Source organism: Hyla sarda, chromosome 6, assembly GCF_029499605.1.
Source record: "Hyla sarda isolate aHylSar1 chromosome 6, aHylSar1.hap1, whole genome shotgun sequence".
Taxonomy (NCBI): domain Eukaryota; kingdom Metazoa; phylum Chordata; class Amphibia; order Anura; family Hylidae; genus Hyla; species Hyla sarda.
In genome coordinates, this window is record NC_079194.1 from 148,566,194 (window position 1) to 148,584,260 (window position 18,067).

The window sequence follows — 18,067 nt, forward strand, 5'->3', positions numbered from 1 at the left end:
CTATAGACAAAGCTCCTCTACTATGAATAATTGGACGCAGGTTATTCTTCATGGATTAGTACATGCGTTCAGGCTCAGGTTATTAATATTGGACATTTAGAACACAACTGTAGGATACTTGTACAGACTGGAAATTTCTGACTTTGCTCTACTATAATTAGTCATGTAGTGTACAGAAAAGCCATAATGTATACCTGATATATGGATACACAGAAGATATACAGAGAAAAACACTCAATACACCTATCACTGCTATAAATTCAAATCTGGTGAATATATTACAACATATAATATTGCTTTCTATATGTTCCCCTTACCTTGTGCTATTGATATCTACTTCTATAATAAAAATAAAAAAAAGTCTATACACATGGAATCACTAGGGCCTCCCAATAATCCTAAAATTAAAGTGGCCACAATGCTGTTGTACTACTGCATCTCCATCACTGTGTTTCCCAACACCCTGGGAATCCACTGTGCAGAGAATTCCCTTTTACCAGCTGTTTGTGTACAGAGGGTACTGAAGGTAACATTGCTATAGATGGTATTATTTCATTCATCTGTAGTTCTGCATTATTCTAATATGCTTCATATAGTTTTCAATAGATTTACTTACTATTAAAGGATATTCCCATTTGAGGCATTTATGACGTAACCACAGGATATTAAATTCACAAAGTTAGTGGGCACACCAGAAGCAGAGTGAAATAAAGGTGCTGAATTTTATTGCTCCATGCTGTACAGAAGATTTTTACTGTACTCATATTTTGTTTCAGTAACTCCTGCAATTCGTTTTTTTAAGTATTTGAGTCATGGAGAATTTCAAATCCCAAAAACAAGAAATTTACATTCCTGTCACATCCCCACTCTACGCATACTAGGATTGACATGTTTATGGTAACTACAGGGTGGGCCATTTATATGGATACCAGTAGCACAGGCTTCCAGTATCTGTAGTTTCAGGTGCTGCAGAATGGGCAAAACAAAAATTGAACAGGACCCTTAGTTTACGCAGAAGATTTTGTTCAGTGATGAGGCAAACTTTTATGTGAATGGTGAAGTTAACAAACAAAACCACCGCTATTGGTCTGACACCAACCCACATTGGATAGATCGCTCCAAGAATGTTGGAACACAAAAATTGATGGTATGGTGTGGTGTATGGGGTACAAAGATAGTGGGGCCATTCTTCATCAATGGAAACCTCAAGGCCACTGGATATGCGAAATTGCTACATGATGAGGTGTTTCCCTCTTTATGCACTGAAGCTGGTACGTTCCCCGAGTTTTTCCAGCAAGATGGTGCACCACCACATTATGGGTGTCAGGTCCGAGCATTCCTAGATGAACAGTTTCCTAGAAAGTGGATTGGTCGTCGTGGCCAGTTGAATGGCCCCCAAGGTCTCCCAATCTGACCCCCTTAGACTTTTATTTTTGGGGGTCATCTGAAGGCAATTGTCTATGCTGTGAAGATACGAGATGTGCAGTACCTGAAACTACGGATACTGGAAGCCTGTGCTAGCATTTCTCCTGCGGTGTTGTTATCAGTGTGTGTGAAGAGTGGGAGAAGAGGGTTGCATTGACAATCCAACACAATGGGCAGCACATTGAACACATTTTATAAGTGGTCAGAAACTTGTAAATAACTCATGAAAGAATAAAGTTACGTTAAAATCAAGCACATCATTGTTTTTCTTGTGAAATTCCCAATAAGTTTGATGTGTCACATGACCCTCTTCCTATTGAAAAAAAGTTCAAAATGGCCAACTTCTAAATGGCCGCCATGGTCACCACCCATCTTAAAAAGTTTCCCCCCTCACATATACTAATGTGCCACAACCAGGAAGTTAATATTACCAACCATTCCCATTTTATTAAGGTGTATCCATATAAATGGCCCACCCTGTATATATGGGGGCTGCAACTATATTCTGAGGACTTCAACTTAAAAGGACAAGTCTCATGTTACATAACTGATCCCCTAGGGGATAAGTTCTAGATTGCGGGGGGGGGGTTCGAGTGCTTGGACCCCCGCGATCAGCTGTTTGGAGCCCTTGTGCTCTAGTACAGGAGCGTGTCACGACCCGTGCCCGAAACTGAGGCCAACACGCCCCATCCATAAAGCTCTATGGGAGAGCCAAAGATTGCCGAATGGCTCTCCCATAGAACTATATGGAGGGGGCGTGGCGGCCTCCGCTTCAGTTGGGCGTCGTGGCACGCTCCTGTGCTAGATCACAGGGGCTCCAAACAGCAGATCGCGGGGGGCCCCAGCGCTCGGACCCCCCAAAATCTAAAACTTATCCCCTATCCTTTGTACAGGGGATACGTTTTGTAAATTGAGATTTGTCCTTTATTAAAGGGGGGCAACCATCTACAATGGGACCTACCTACAGGGACTAACCTCTACTTATAGGAGGCTGCTACTAACAGGTATCTACATGAGGACCTACCTACACGCGGCACCTCGGTAATGGGGGAAACCATGTGAAAGGATCTACTAAATGGGGGTACCTACCTAGACTTTCCTCAATCTGCATATCTACTGTTCGAGGATCCAAGGGTTTATTATAACTGTATGGAGCACTATAGTTGCTTAAAGAGTACGGATCCTAAAAGGTTTGTCTGGCAGGTTTTGTGGAGACAAATTGTGGATGGAAGAATCGGCATGATTGTCTGGGCCAGATGGAGAAGAAAAAGAGAACGACTCAGATCACAGACAGCATTACCTGGTGTAACTGTTTGTAATCACTTATATGGTCTGTAGAGCAGTGGTCACTACTGTATGGGGGATACAACTGTGCATAGTGGTTTTATTCAGTATCAGTATGGTAATATTATCCCAACATTTTATGGTAGTAATGGTAGTGGTCATATTGTGACGGTATTATTTTTCCCTTGTATTGGTATTATTGGCGATACTGGTCTGTGTATAGTGGTTTTATTGGTGATTCTGATCTTTGTACAGTGAGTATAATCAGTATCAGTATGGTAATATTATCCTGTCATTATATGGTAGTAGTCATAGTGTGGCGTTAATGGTGGTGTTAATGGTGATATTGGTCTAACATCTTATCCCCTATCCTTTTGTATAGGGGATAAGATGTGTGCAGCTGAGTACCCCTATAAAGAGGCAGGTATTTTTTATTTTTGCACTATAGTTATAGTTATAGTTTTTTCCTCCTAGCCTTTTAATACTCATGATGCTTTGAATTTCCCACCTACCGATATGGGGCTTGTTTTTTCGCACCTACAATTGTACATTGTAATGACTTCACTCATTTTAGCACAAATTGTTCAAAATAAAATTTTGTGGGGCCAAATTAAAGAAAAAAACTGTCAAATGAAATATTTAAAGGCTTATGTTTCTACACAGTGTAGAAGGACGCAGGCTTTTTTCATTTTTGCACTTTTGTTTCTTCCACCTCCCCTTCTATAAATCATAACGCTTTCAATTTTCCACCTACAGACCTATATAAGGGCTTGTTTTTGCGCCACCAATTTTACTTGTAATAACATGAATCATTTCACCACAAAATCTACAGCAAAACCAGAAAAAAAATATTTGTGGGGCAAAATCGTAAAAAAAATAAAAAATCAATTTTGTAACTTTTGAGGGCTTCCAATTCTACGCAGTGCATTTTTCAGTAAAATGACACTTATCTTTATTCTGTAGGTCCATACAGTTACAAGGATACGTAATTTATATAGGTTTTATTTTATTTTACTACTTTAAAAAAATTATAACTACATGCACCAAAATTAGTATGCTTAAAATTGTCATCTTCTGACCCCTATAACTTTTTAAATTTTCCATATACGGGGCATTAGGAGGGTTCATTTTTTGTGCCGTGTTCTGAAGTTTTTATCGGTACCATTTTTGTTTTGATGGGACTTTTTGATCACTCTTTATAATTTTTTTTAGGGTATACAAAGTGATAAAAAATACGCAATTTTGGACTCTGGTATTTTTTTTACGTGTATGCCATTGCGGTTTTATTAACATTATATTTTTATAGTTCAGACATTTACACATGTGGCGATACCACATATTTTTATGTTTGTTTTTTTTACATTTTTTTATGGGAAAAGGGGGTGATGCAAACTTTAATTTTTTTACCCTTTTTTTTATTTTTATTTTTTAAGCCCCCCATAGGGGATTATGGCATGCAATCATTAGATTACATACACTGTTCATTGCTATGCCATAGCATTGCATTAATCAGTGTTATCGATGCTCTGCTGCTCCAGCCTGCTGAGCGTGGCTGGAGCATCAGAGCTCCGTTTGGATGGCGAGGAGGCAAGTAGGGGCCCTCCTGCCATCCTCTCAGCTGATTGGGATCATCGCAGGGAAATTGTGATGTCCAAATCAGCTCTGCTGAGCTGTCGGTAGTCTACTTTCGGCATTTTAGATGTCGCGATCAACTTTGATCGTGACGTCTAAAAGGTTAATTTCGGGCATCGGCTGGATTGCAGTATCTGGCATTAGCCGCCGGTCTTGGCTGCTGATAGCACACGGGACCGAACGGCTATGAAGCGAGCTCAGCTCCTGTGCTCACCTCATAGATCTGCCATACAACAGCGCCGTGTATATATATGGCACATGTCGTTAAGGGGTTAAAGGGGTACTCCGGAGGAAAACTATTTTTTTCATAACAGCTGGCTCCAGAAAGTGAAACAGATTTGTAAATGACTTCTATTAAAAAATCCTAATCCTTCCAGTACTTATCAGCTGCTGTATGCTCCAGAAGAAGTTGTGTAGTTCTTTGACCCCTCTGTCCATGTTAGGAACTGGAACTGTCCAAAACAGGATAGGTTTGCTATCAGGTTTTGATCCTACTCTGGACAGTTCCTGACATGGCCAGAGGGGTTAGCAGAGAGCACTGTGGTCAGACTGGAAAGACCTACACAACTTCCTCTGGAGCATACAGCAGCTGATAAGTACTGGAAGGATTATGATTTTTAAATAGAAATTATTTTACAAATCTGTTTAAAGGGGTTATCCACCATAAGGTGATTTTAGTATGTACCTGGCAGACAATAACGGACATGTTTAGGAAGGATCTGCTCGTCTTGGGGCTAAATGGCTATGTTGTGATATTACCTTAACACAGCGGCTAGCCTTTTGTTAACTGATATTTCCTGTTTGATTTTTCTTTTTTTTACTACAAATCCCACAATTCCATTTTCCTCCCTCCCCCACATCAGCCACCCCACCAATTGAAACATAAATGAGATGCATCCATCAAAAGACCTGTGGTTTTCAATCAGGGTGCCTACAACTGTTTCAGATTAATCCCTCTCCCACCAAGTGATCCTTCCACCCATTGAAGCAGACAGGCTCCCTGTCATCAGCACACTAGTGAGTCAGGTCTCAGCCGCATTGCAAGCTGGGAAGAATTTGAGACAACAGTCATTTTGTATGCTGTTAAAAATAAATACTGGGGTGAAAATCACATAAGAATTGTGAGAAAACCATCACACACAGGTACAGACACTATATTATGAACTAATGAAACAGAGGTTGGGGGGCTCACACTGTATTATATACCAAGGTTTCTGTGATACACGTAACCCTACGTGTCAAAAAGAAACAAAAGTAACAAAATAGTATATACAGACCTCTAGGTATGTAATATTTGAGATGTATTGGATATGAATGAGGAGGAGAAAAAGATTAAGAAAGGGTTTAGGCAATGTGATATAAGTTATGATAGGATAGGTGTAAATTGGTATTGTATGAATGAAAATGTACAGGCTAGTTATGCATAATCAATATTATTTATTTGTGGTAGCTTCATTATAGTAACAAATATAGATCCAGGGTCCTTGCTGGCAACTAACAACTTGTGTCAAACAATAATATGTAGGTTAAAACATATATTTAAAACATAATTAATTAGTCCATATACATGACTACCTGAGTATATAATAGTATTTAGCGCTGTAGGAGATTCTCTGAGCTAAGAGAATTGAATAGCAGGAATGAATGTATTCCAGATAGTAACGTTCCGCAAATGGTAACAAAGTAGCAATGTACAATGTTCCGCAAATGGTAATAAAGTAGCAATGTGCAATGTTCCGCAAATGGTAATAAAGTAGCAATGTACAATGTTCCGCAAATGGTAATAAAGTAGCAATGTGCAATGTTCCGCAAATGGTAATAAAGTAGCAATGTGCAATGTTCCGCAAATGGTAATACAGTAGCAATGTGCAATGTTCCGCAAATGGTAATAAAGTAGCAATGTACAATGTTCCGCAAATGGTAATAAAGTAGCAATGTGCAATGTTCCGCAAATAGTGCCACAGTTGTTTGAATGCTGGTGCTTAAGCACCACTCACACCCCTTTGTTGATGCTGGGATGGTAGCCCCTGGTGTGCTTGGCTCCGTGTCACTGACTGGTTCGGCTAAGCAGCTGGCCCGATGGTTCTTCAGCGTGAGTTCCCGGGGGGCACAGCAGGGTGTCCAGCCGTGGTGAAGAAAGTAAGGTGCGTGAGATGGTGCGCGGTATCCTCGTGTCCAAGTGCGCACATATGTGGCAGTGGTCCCAATTGTGGGTGATTGCAGCTGTTGAGAGGTATTGGCTGTTGTATCCTAGGAGGTGGTCTGTATAATGCAGGGTATCGCTAGACACGTTTCGGGAAGACCCCTTTATCAATAGCTATTGATAAAGGGGTCTCCCAGAAACGCGTCAAGCGATACCCTGCATTATACAGACCACCTCCTAGGATACAACAGCCAATACCTCTCAACAGCTGCACTCACCTACACTTGGGACCACTGCCACATATGTTCGCACTTGGACACAAGGATACCGCGCACCAGCTGTAATTTGCCTGCACCATCTCACGCACCTTACTTTCTTCACCATGGCTGGACACCCTGCTGTGCCCCCCTGAAGAATCCGGGAACTCACGCAGACGAACCATCGGGCCGGCTGCTTTGCCAAACCAGTCAGCGACACGGAGCCCAGCACACCAGGGGTTACCATCCCAGCATCAACAAAGGGGTGAGTGGTGCTTAAGCACCAGCATTCAAACAACTGTGGCACCATTTGCGGAACATTGCACATTGCTACTTTATTACCATTTGTGGTCAAGTTAATACGTTAGACCTGACATGGATAACTCCCTAACCTGTACCAGCCTGAGGTGTGCCTGGCCGGCCGACCGAGGTAGCCTATAATACCCTTAATAAAATAAATAAAATAAATAACCTTAAAGAAAAAGGGGGCGGGAGTGGTGGGAGCAAACGCCGCTGACACCACAAGGAACCTATTGCTCGGGGCCCTAGTAGATATAGTGGTGCCAGACTCCTCCCACAAATTCAATTAGCTGTGTTCACAGCTAACTTCCACTTGTGGTCAAGTTAATACGTTAGACCTGACATGGATAACTCCCTAACCTGTACCAGCCTGAGGTGTGCCTGGCCGGCCGACCGAGGTAGCCTATAAAAGAAGGGGGCAAAACACCGACATGTAGTGAAGATCATTTATTAATACATATAACAGAAGTTTAAACATTTGCCAGCTGGTTGAAGGCGCTGGCTATTTCCCTCTGTGGGTCAGGTATGTACCTCTGGAAGCAAGGCGAATTCCAACGACCTAACCGTTTAATGATATGGGCGGGTATGGCATGCCTGGAAGCCGAGGAGGCTGCCCCCATCCTGAAGGAATGGCCGGAAATGGTACTGGGGTCCATGCCTATGTTTCGTGCCAGTATACGAACATGTCTAACGAAGTCGTTGGATGACAGTGGCTGCACGGGAAACGGGAGCAGAGGTGAGTCTGCCTTCTTACCATGCAGAAGAGCCAATAACTTCCGGAGCACTGTAATTGGACACCAGGGGTTGTTAGTTGCATAGTAATTGAGGATAGCTTCACTAACCTGTTGAGTTTTAGAATGTTCTAACTTTAACGTGAACCCTGAGCCTGCCGGAGATAGATGTTTAAGAAGAAGTGTGTGAGCACTATAGGAAGTCTTTGTAAATTCGCCTGGTCTGAGGAACCCATAATAGCTTAAGTAAACAGCTGCTTTGATCACTAGACTGGCCGCCGCTCCAAAAGGCTCTCTGTCCAGCAGACAACTAAACTGCTGAAACTGAGCTGCAGACAGAGGAACCCTAGAAGGAGGCTTGGATCTTTCGGTCTTCTGGATTCCTCTTAAAACGGCCTTAACCGGGTGAGCGCACAGAATAGATGGAAGATTAGGACAGCTCAAGGAGCGGAAATGTTGGACCCCGGCTAAATACAAACGTATAGTGTTGTGGGATAGTTTTAAAGATGAGTGGCAAAACATGACAAAAGTGAGAATGTACTGAAGATCAAAAGGAAATTGTGTGGGGTGACTATCTAGAAATTTTTGAAAAGTGTTCCAAGCTAAATTATAAGACCTAACAGTATTGGCTGCCAAAGAGTGATGAATCAAATCAAGGGCCCCTAAGTAAAGTTTACTTAGTCCATCGTTAGAGAACTGACATGGGGTACTGGAGTAGCCACTGCATCTGCTTCTGGCATTGCTTCGTGTAAAACCTGGAATTTGAAACGGGACAAGGCATCAGCCGCCACATTCCTGACTCCATCAATATACACACACTGAACATGGAATTCCCCCTGCAATGCGGTATGAGTCAATCTGCGAAGGAAGGACATGATACTGAGAGATTTCGACCTTCCCTTGCAGTTTATGTCTCGTGTCGCTGTATTGTCCGTGTAAAAGACCACTGTCTTCCCTTTCCACAGATGCCCCCACGTAACAGCGGCTGCGACGATGGGGATGATCTCGAAAAGAGCAGAAGTGGTAGTGAATTCAGGTAACCGTAAGATCTCGGAAGGCCTGGCTGACGAGAACCAGTGAGGCGCAAAGATCGCGGCAAAACCCGTAGAGGCTGCCGCATCAGTGACCAAAACTGGAGAGTCCTGGCTTGCTCTAGGGATAAACATGGAAATCCCATTCCATGCCGCCAAGAAATGGTCCCACATGGCTAAGTCTGCCCTGGCTGCCTGGTCCATGACCACTGGAGAATCGGCATCGGGTGCTGCTGGCAGAAGGGCTAATAGCCTAGAGACAAATGCCCGGCCCTGTGGGATGATCCTCATGGCGTAGTTGAGCATACCTAGCAGACTCTGTAATTGCTGTCTATTGGAGACTGGAGAACGGGACATACTATGAATCGTAGACCTGATACGCTCTAGCTTTTCTTGAGGTAAACGAGCTTCCATCCTAACTGAATCCAAGATGATGCCTAGGAATGATAAGGAAGTGACCGGACCCTCCACTTTCTTATCAGCAACTGGGACATTGAGATTCCTGAAAACTGACAGCAAAGTCTGCAGATCCCCAGGTGGACAGCCAGGACTTTCCAGGAGCAGGAAGTCATCTAGGTAGTGTAATACATTTGTACAGGACCAATGATTGATCAAAGACCACTCAAGTGCGGCTGCAAATGTATTAAACAACCATGGGCTGCTTCTTGACCCGAAGGTGAGCCGGGTGGCAAAATAATACTGCCCACACCACCTGAGGCCGTGCCATTGCCACAGGTCGGGACGGATTGGCAACAGCTTGAACGCATCTGAGATGTCTGCTTTAGACATCCAGGTGCCAGGCCCAAAGAACAGAACGCGCTGAATAGCTTCGTCCACTGATGTGTACTTCAATGAGAATTCTTCTGCTGGTATTAATGAGTTAATACTAGGAATGGTAGACAAATGGGGAGCCGACAAATCATAAATTAAGCGAAATTTATTAGAAAATTTCCCACGAGCAACTCCAATAGGGCTGACCCTCCATTGATTGAAGGGAGCTATGTGGAAAGGACCAATAACGAATCCCTTAAGGACCTCAATCCTCAAGAGTTCCGACACTGTTTCCGGGTTAACTGTGGCTGACTGCAGGTTCCTACATTCGTATGTTTCCTGAGGGAGACATACCATGCCGGTGTTGAAGCCATGATCAAAACCCTCACATAGGAAATCGACCAAATCCGGATGGGGATGACCGACCAGATAATCACTGAGGACTTGAGTGTCAATGCCGCTTAGTCATGCATCTGCCCCTGCCTTCTTTGGACACTGGCTTTTAGGATGGGCACGGTGGCAAATACAGCAGACGTGTAACAGTCTACACTGACTAAAGCGACATGAAGAAAAGTTAAAATTGTTACAAATCTGTGCATTACCAAGATAATGCACAGGTCTGCCCAACTTATCCACAGATGGTCCCGTCTGAGTCTTAGGCAAGCCAGTGGGTTCGGTGGCTGAAGTACTGGCAACCGCACTAGGGCACCAATTTGTCGCATGTGTGGACGATTGACAAACCGCACAAAGTGGTGCCCTAAGTCCGGCGAAGTGCCTGCAAAATAGCTCGGTATCAAGTACCGCCCAGTTGGTGGTTTGTTGAAACTGGAACAGCGTGGCTGCAGCTTGTGCCGAAAATGAACGGTGATAGTCATAGAAGGCGAAGCCTCCGTACTTGTACCCGAGATCGACTAATTTATGGAGATACTGGTCAAGCTCAATTCTCTTGCTAGGACTGGCCGCACACACAACATCTCTATAAAGGCCAAATGCCAGTACAAACTCGGGAATATTTAATTTCCTGGTTTAACCTGGGATCCCTTGCCTTGACCACTACGGAAACTTCACCGCAAGCAAACGTTTTATTATCAAGCACGTCCTCGGAAGCCACCAGAAGGGAAACCAAATTCACGTCTTTCCCTTCTAGGATATCCCTCCTGATGGCTTCCGGTATGAAGTGTGCAAGAATTAGAGTAACAGCTGGAGCAGACGTACCTGTGCCTGCGACCTCCGCCGCGGGGTTGACCCCTAATGACGCCGTGCCCGACTCTTGTGGGGCAGGAGGCACAGAGGAGACCGCTGGTGCTGTGACAACAAGAGAGGCCTGACCGATCGCAGACCCTGACGTGCCTGCCACCTGCGCAGGAATGTCCTGCGCTGAAGTTGCAGCGGACCCGGAAGCTACAGCCGGAACCACGGGGGCAGGACGAGCCTCCAAAGTTGTTAATCTGTCCTGTACATTCTGCATAGATGTAGTAAGAGAGTTGAGCATAGCATGGATCTGGACCAGCGCAACAGACCCCTGATCTGTCTGATCCCGAGACCCCGGGGTGCCTTGAGAGCACATTATACGATATAGCTCCGCCTTTCTAGCCGTTGCAGGGAAAGGAATCCCCCGACGACGTAGTTCGGCTGTTATCCTAGGAATGGTCCAGGTCCTAAGTGACTGTACGCTTCCCGCTGAAGATGACCTGGCGGGCGAAGGGGGAGCGGCCGCCCCTCCCATGCTGTATGAAACCAGAGACATCACCTAAGAATGACAATGACAACTATCAGGGCAGACTATAGCCCCTTGTCTCCCATAGAAAAGAAAGACACTGAAACAAACAGGAGGCGCGTGGATTGACGAACAATCTGTCTCTAGGAGACAAGAGAACTGAACTATATAACCTAAGCTGGACTACAAGGCGCGAGGATTGACGAGGGTAACCCACCTCTACCAGCATGCCCTTTAACGTACCCGCCCTGGCAAGACAGGCTGAGGAGTCGAGGATTATCCGATAATCCGCCTCAGAAATCGGAAGACGAAAACTACTACCATACAGCAACTACCAGAGACCCCCCCCCCCCTTCAAGAAAGTAATACCCTGAACAACTCGTGAACCGTGAGCTAAAACAGCAGAAAAAGAGGTGACTCATGTGCAAAACATGTTTTAACCATGTGCCTACCCCTGCAAAAACAAATTAAGCTACCTTAGATATACACGAGAAAGTAGGTGGAAAGGAAGGAATGACCGAGGAACCACCTAAGAAAAAGACATCAGAAAATACGTATGAGGTTTTTTTTTTTTTTTAAATAAACATGCTAACCTAACATCAACATCATAAATTGGGAACGGTAGAATAGCCATAAGCAGATGATACCCTACCACGATTGTCACGGAAGGGAGGATGCAACGGGAAAAACACAAGGGTACGTCTCGCGGACCTGCAACCAAATTGTAAGTAGAACATGAGACCTAACGTAGCTGAACTGAGAACCCTGTGAAACACCTAATAAAAAGCCGTCACCCGTACTGCAATCCTGCTAAAAACATTTGTGAATAAAACAAAATATAACTAACCGTAGCTAAGCAAATCAAATAAAGAAATCCCCTCTTATTATATATTTTTTAGATAACCAGCTTCGCTTTAATCACGGTATAGCCTCAAAAGCACCACATGAGCCGAGCTCGCCGCCGCTTGTAGCTGAAACAACAAGTAATCTACATAAACAAATGTAACCATGTGCCCAACATAAACCCCCCCTCTTTTTTTTTTATAGGATAACATCCCAGTCGGAAACCTGTAACTGCATGTGACCCAAGGGGCAGCGTAACCCCAACCTGATTAAGTGCGACAATTCCCTGATGTTAACGGGCCTGCCATACATCAGGGAAGTCGACCATTTCTTTTTTTTTTTTTTTTTTTTTTTTTTTTTTTTTTAAATGTTGTCTCCATGTGCAGACTGGATCCTATACATAGCCAATCTATGTATACTCTTAGTGTATATACTATTAATGACAGTACACGCTGTGACACCGACCAAGGGATACGATCCCTACTGTTGGATGTTCAGCCTTAACGATGCGTGTACGCAGCTCCCGACATGCTCCTCCCCCGGCTCCATAGCAACAGCAGGAACCAAGAGCGCACCCAAGCCAGGAGCTGCATAGCCCGAGCCGCGGACCTGCCCGGAGGTACAATACCCCTGCAACCAACATATCCCCCAAGCCCCACCCCCCCTTCCCCTCCCCAACCCCGCACGGAGAACCTCCCGAAGCCAAAAAATGCTCGTCACAAACCCGCTCCCCGTCCTGCCGGCGGGCATAATTTGAGGGGAGCGGGATCATGCGCGCGCCCCGCTCCGGACAGTAACGCTGATCGCACCTAGTACCTGGATGCGAACGAAGACTTCAACCCCCGGAAGGTAAGAACGGCATTCAGCCGCCCAGCTGTTCGCTTACCTGACACGTGAGTCAGAGACGAATCCTGCCGGAAGTGACGCGCACTGTAGCAAACGCCGTTGACACCACGAGGAACCTATTGCTCGGGGCCCTAGTAGATATAGTGGTGCCAGACTCCTCCCACAAATTCAATTAGCTGTGTTCACAGCTAACTTCCACTTGCGGAACATTGTACATTGCTACTTTATTACCATTTGCGGAACATTGTACATTGCTACTTTATTACCATTTGCGGAACATTGCACATTGCTACTTTATTACCATTTGCGGAACATTGCACATTGCTACTTTATTACCATTTGCGGAACATTGCACATTGCTACTTTATTACCATTTGCGGAACATTGTACATTGCTACTTTATTACCATTTGCGGAACATTGCACATTGCTACTTTATTACCATTTGCGGAACATTGTACATTGCTACTTTGTTACCATTTGCGGAACGTTACTATCTGGAATACATTCATTCCTGCTATTCAATTCTCTTAGCTCAGATATACCTATAGAGCTATCTCCTACAGCGCTAAATACTATTATATACTCAGGTAGTCATGTATATGGACTAATTAATTATGTTTTAAATATATGTTTTAACCTACATATTATTGTTTGACACAAGTTGTTAGTTGCCAGCAAGGACCCTGGATCTATATTTGTTACTATAATGAAGCTACCACAAATAAATAATATTGATTATGCATAACTAGCCTGTACATTTTCATTCATACAATACCAATTTACACCTATCCTATCATAACTTATATCACATTGCCTAAACCCTTTCTTAATCTTTTTCTCCTCCTCATTCATATCCAATACATCTCAAATATTATATACCTAGCGGTCTGTATATACTATTTTGTTACTAATATTATGAACTACACTAACTTTACAGCCCCTGTAGCATTGTCAAATGAAAAAATTCCTGGAATACCACTTTAACTTTCTGGCACCAGTTATTTAAATAAATAAACAAATTCCACAGGAGTACCCGTTTAAGAGAATACAATGACGGTTCATCCCAGCCCCCCAGAGATTGCTGCTAAAATAAAAATAAACTGCCTGGAGCTGCACTGGTTCCACATATTACATCATGTCCCCTGTGTGTGGCAGGGAGAAATAGGAACAGGAAAGGGGTGGCTGGTTGAGTAACACATCGAGCAGAGATTGAGGGCAGGGACCGCAACATCGTGGTCGCGAGGATGAGACTTGGTATCCTCTCCAGATGTCTTTGCTCTTTCTGCTTTACCCAGAGACAGGAGGGAAGGAAACAGCTGCAGGGTCTTCATGTAAAAGGGATGCTCCTGGGAAGACCACAGGACAATGCCAGATATCATGAGTAATGACTCAATTCAATCACAACTACAGTTTCCCCAAAATATAAGTCCTAAAGGTGTCAACCAATAACAGCGGCAGCCACATTGGAGGCAAAGCACCTACCTCCTTCAAACTCCATGCACTGCACAGGTTAGTGGGCACTCACAGTAGGGTTGCCACCTTTCTTGCAAAAAACATACTGCCCATGCTAATTTGCATAATTATTTATTCGTAACATCACAGAGTACATATATGCGGGGGGGGGGGGATTTTGTACTATTTTGACCCCTATAACTTTTTTATTTCTCCTTATACGGGCCTTTATTAGGAAATAATAAAGCAATTCAATTAGAGAAAACCGACATGGTCACACATCCACAATTTGTATTTTGATCTACTTGCTTCTCAGCATAAATTCTAAAACTAACAGGTTGTTAGAATACATTTTGATCAAAAGGTACAAGCCCACTCGCCACGTCAAGGCCACCTATTTAGAGTGGGTCCCTAACGTCCCTAGCATCAAATGTCATAGCGCTGTTTTCTCTACTTGAATTCACATTGTGTCATTTATCCCCTTCTTTTTTTGTTGTTTTTACTTGGTCTGCACTCTGCCCCACCCCCTCAGCCCAACCCTATATAAATGAGCAGGAAACTGCTCAGGGCCCTTTCTTTTCTGGTAGCCTCCCAGTCTGACTGGGAGCGCATGGTAAGTGAGCTTTTACACCTTGTTCACACTGGTGTGGTGCTGTACGGCATCCATTGCTGTTGTGGAGCAGAGTCTGTGGGGAGGTGCGGCCCTGGGACTGGTTTGAGAAGCATTGGGGCTGCTCTGCCAGTGGGTCATTCCCCTTGTGGGCACTGGTGTTGTGGTGGTCACCGCCTAGTGCTACGCCATTTTATGCTAGGGACGTTAGGGACCCACTCTAAATAGGTGGCCTTGACGTGGCGAGTGGGCTTGTACTTTTTGATCAAAATGTATACTAACAACCGTTAGTTTTTTAATTTATGCTAAGAAGCAATTAGATAAAAATACAATTTGAGAGCTCACCTGATTTTATTTTATGCTGCAGATTTCAATGTAAACCAAATGACTGAGCACAGCTTCAAATTCTGCGCATCAAATATGCACAGGATACTTTACATAATACCTAGAACCTAAATCATTAATCTAAAATTATAATTCTTCCAAATGCAACTTCAGTGCAAAAACAGTTAGGCCTTTACAGCTGCACCAAGTATGGACACAGTGACTTATCTGTAGGCTGCAAAGACAGATTTCAGATGAAATTCTTTTCCAAGTCTATTTTTGCAGAGAATTAACTCCCTCTAGTGTCCAGATGAGGCAGTCATGTAGTAGTGTAATTCAACCCTCTGAAACTCTGCGGTAACATGGTAGAGTGACACCGCCCTCTAGTGTCCAGATGAGGCAGTCATGTAGTAGTGTAATACAACCCTCTAATGAAACTCTGCAGTAACATGGTAGAGTGACACCGCCCTCTAGTGTCCAGATGAGGCAGTCATGTAGTAGTGTAATACAACCCTCTAATGAAACTCTGCAGTAACATGGTAGAGTGACACCGCCCTCTAGTGTCCAGATGAGGCAGTCATGTAGTAGTGTAATACAACCCTCTAATGAAATTCTGCAGTAACATGGTAGAGTGACACCGCCCTCTAGTGTCCAGATGAACCTCTGTAAGCAAACTTGGGAGAGAAGTTGAGCACTTACTTATATAGTAGTTACCTCCAATAAGAGGCACTTAAGGGTCAGCTTTCAAGAAGTGAGCTCATTTAAAAAAATTTTTTTTTATTATTTTAAGATCCAAAGAATGTACTCAATCACCTAAGTGCAAGAAAAAGTGCAAATGTGTCACACCAAAAATAGTGCATGAGGAGGTGGTCTATCGGAAGCCCTTCTCCGAAAATTGAGAGGCCCCCCAACAAACCTACCCTTCCCCCCATGTCAGAAGGCAACTGTAGGGTTCCAGATTCAATGTCCCTTTTTGCCGAAGCTATTAGGGGACCGCAAGTGCTCCCAGCATTCACCTAGGTCAGTGGTCTTTAACCTGCGGACCTCCAGATGTTGCAAAACTACAACTCCCAGCATGCCCGGACAGCCATCGGCTGTACGGGCATGCTGGGAGTTGTAATTTTGAAACATCTGGAGGTCAGCAGGTTGAAGACCACTGACCTAGACGTTAAACAATGTATTAGCCCAGGAGCAGTATACAGATGGCATCCTGCCCATGCAGAGAAGGTCTGGGTTTTGCAGGGAGGTGAGGGACCTGATGGCCACACACCACTCCCCTAGACCGACAGGAGGGACAGCCAAAAGGGCTACGGCACCCAAAAGTATAGGATCCAACACTGAATGCAAGTTTGAAAGCTATTATTGGCCACCTTATGATGGAGTCATGCATTATATGTAAGATAGAGAGATTAGCTCCTTGGAAGAAGAATGATGGGAAAAATATATTAGTATTAGAGATGAGCAAACTTACAGTAAATTCGATTCGTCACGAACTTCTCGGCTCGGCAGTTGATGTCTTTTCCTGCATAAATTAGTTCAGCTTTCCGGTGCTCCGGTGGGCTGGAAAAGGTGGATCCAGTCCTTGGAGACTCTCTCCTAGGAATGTATCCACCTTTTCCAGCCCACCGGAGCACCTGAAAGCTGAACTAATTTACGCAGGAAAAATCATCAACTGCCGAGCCGAGAAGTTCGTGACGAATCGAATTTACTGTAAGTTCGCTCATCTCTAATTAGTACAAACATTAAGTAGTAATTCTGGATACCCACCGGCAGTAAAGGCTTAGCATTGTTATGGATGGACATAATGTGTGTGACGCCATGTCTGCTCAAAGTCGCTTTGTCCTCAGCATCTACAATAAGAAATGCCTCCTGATTAGATAAAGTGCAGGATGCAGAAATCATGGCTTACACCTTACTAACATAGAGCAAGAGTTATTATTGTACAAAACTATGTACAGTATAAATGCTATATACTTTTTTTTTTTTTTTTTTAGAGATTTTATAGATTATTTATTGGAGTTTACAGTGCTTTGCCATTTTATCTCCTATTACAATGAACTTGAATATTTTTCTATTTCACTTTGTCATTGTCTGGTAATACTTACCACGTATATTTCCCAGATATAGCCCATCCAGAACCTGCAAGATACAGACATTTTTACATGATTAAACATAAACTCCTTTAATTTAACATCTGACAATGCAGGTTATCAGGTTCCATGGATTCTGCATTAAGGTTGTTTTTACATGTACACTATCCTGCGCATATCATTATTTGATGCTGCAAATTTTAATGTAAACTAAATGACTTAATACAGCTTCAAATCTGCACCTTTAAATCCTGTGAATCAAATATGTGCAGGATACTGTATGTTTGAATAGACCCTAAAGGGATTTTCATTGTTCTATCCATTAGATATGCATGATCATTGGGGGGTTTGACCGACCAGTTATCAGAACAATTCGTTGTCTGTACAGTCAGGTTGCAGTACATAAGAGTGCAGCTGTGCTAGGTACATGCAGCTCAGTCCATCCAAGTCAACAGACCCCACAATGATCTATTGGTAGCCTTGCATGAATAGAAAACCCCTGTAAAGGGATTTCACTGCGCTTTGTTCCATATTTTCAAGCCATGTAATGCTTTCCTTATGCAGGTATCAGGTTGTGCCATTTTTTTTTTTTTTTCATTTCCAACAGTT

At 43.6% G+C, this 18,067-nt stretch overlaps 1 protein-coding gene across 5 annotated transcripts in view; it reads right to left on the minus strand.

The window, feature by feature from the left end:
• The window catches only part of LOC130276318 (dual specificity protein phosphatase 22-A-like), a 69,927-nt gene that overhangs the window by 43,165 nt on the left and 8,695 nt on the right, over positions 1 to 18,067 (minus strand). For all 5 annotated transcript variants that reach the window (XM_056525504.1, XM_056525506.1, XM_056525509.1 and 2 more), the window contains 2 exons: positions 17,474 to 17,507; positions 17,136 to 17,218 (listed from right to left, as the gene is read on the minus strand). In XM_056525504.1, coding sequence (XP_056381479.1) covers positions 17,136 to 17,218; positions 17,474 to 17,507 — 117 coding nt within the window. The remainder of the gene's footprint in view (positions 1 to 17,135; positions 17,219 to 17,473; positions 17,508 to 18,067) is intronic.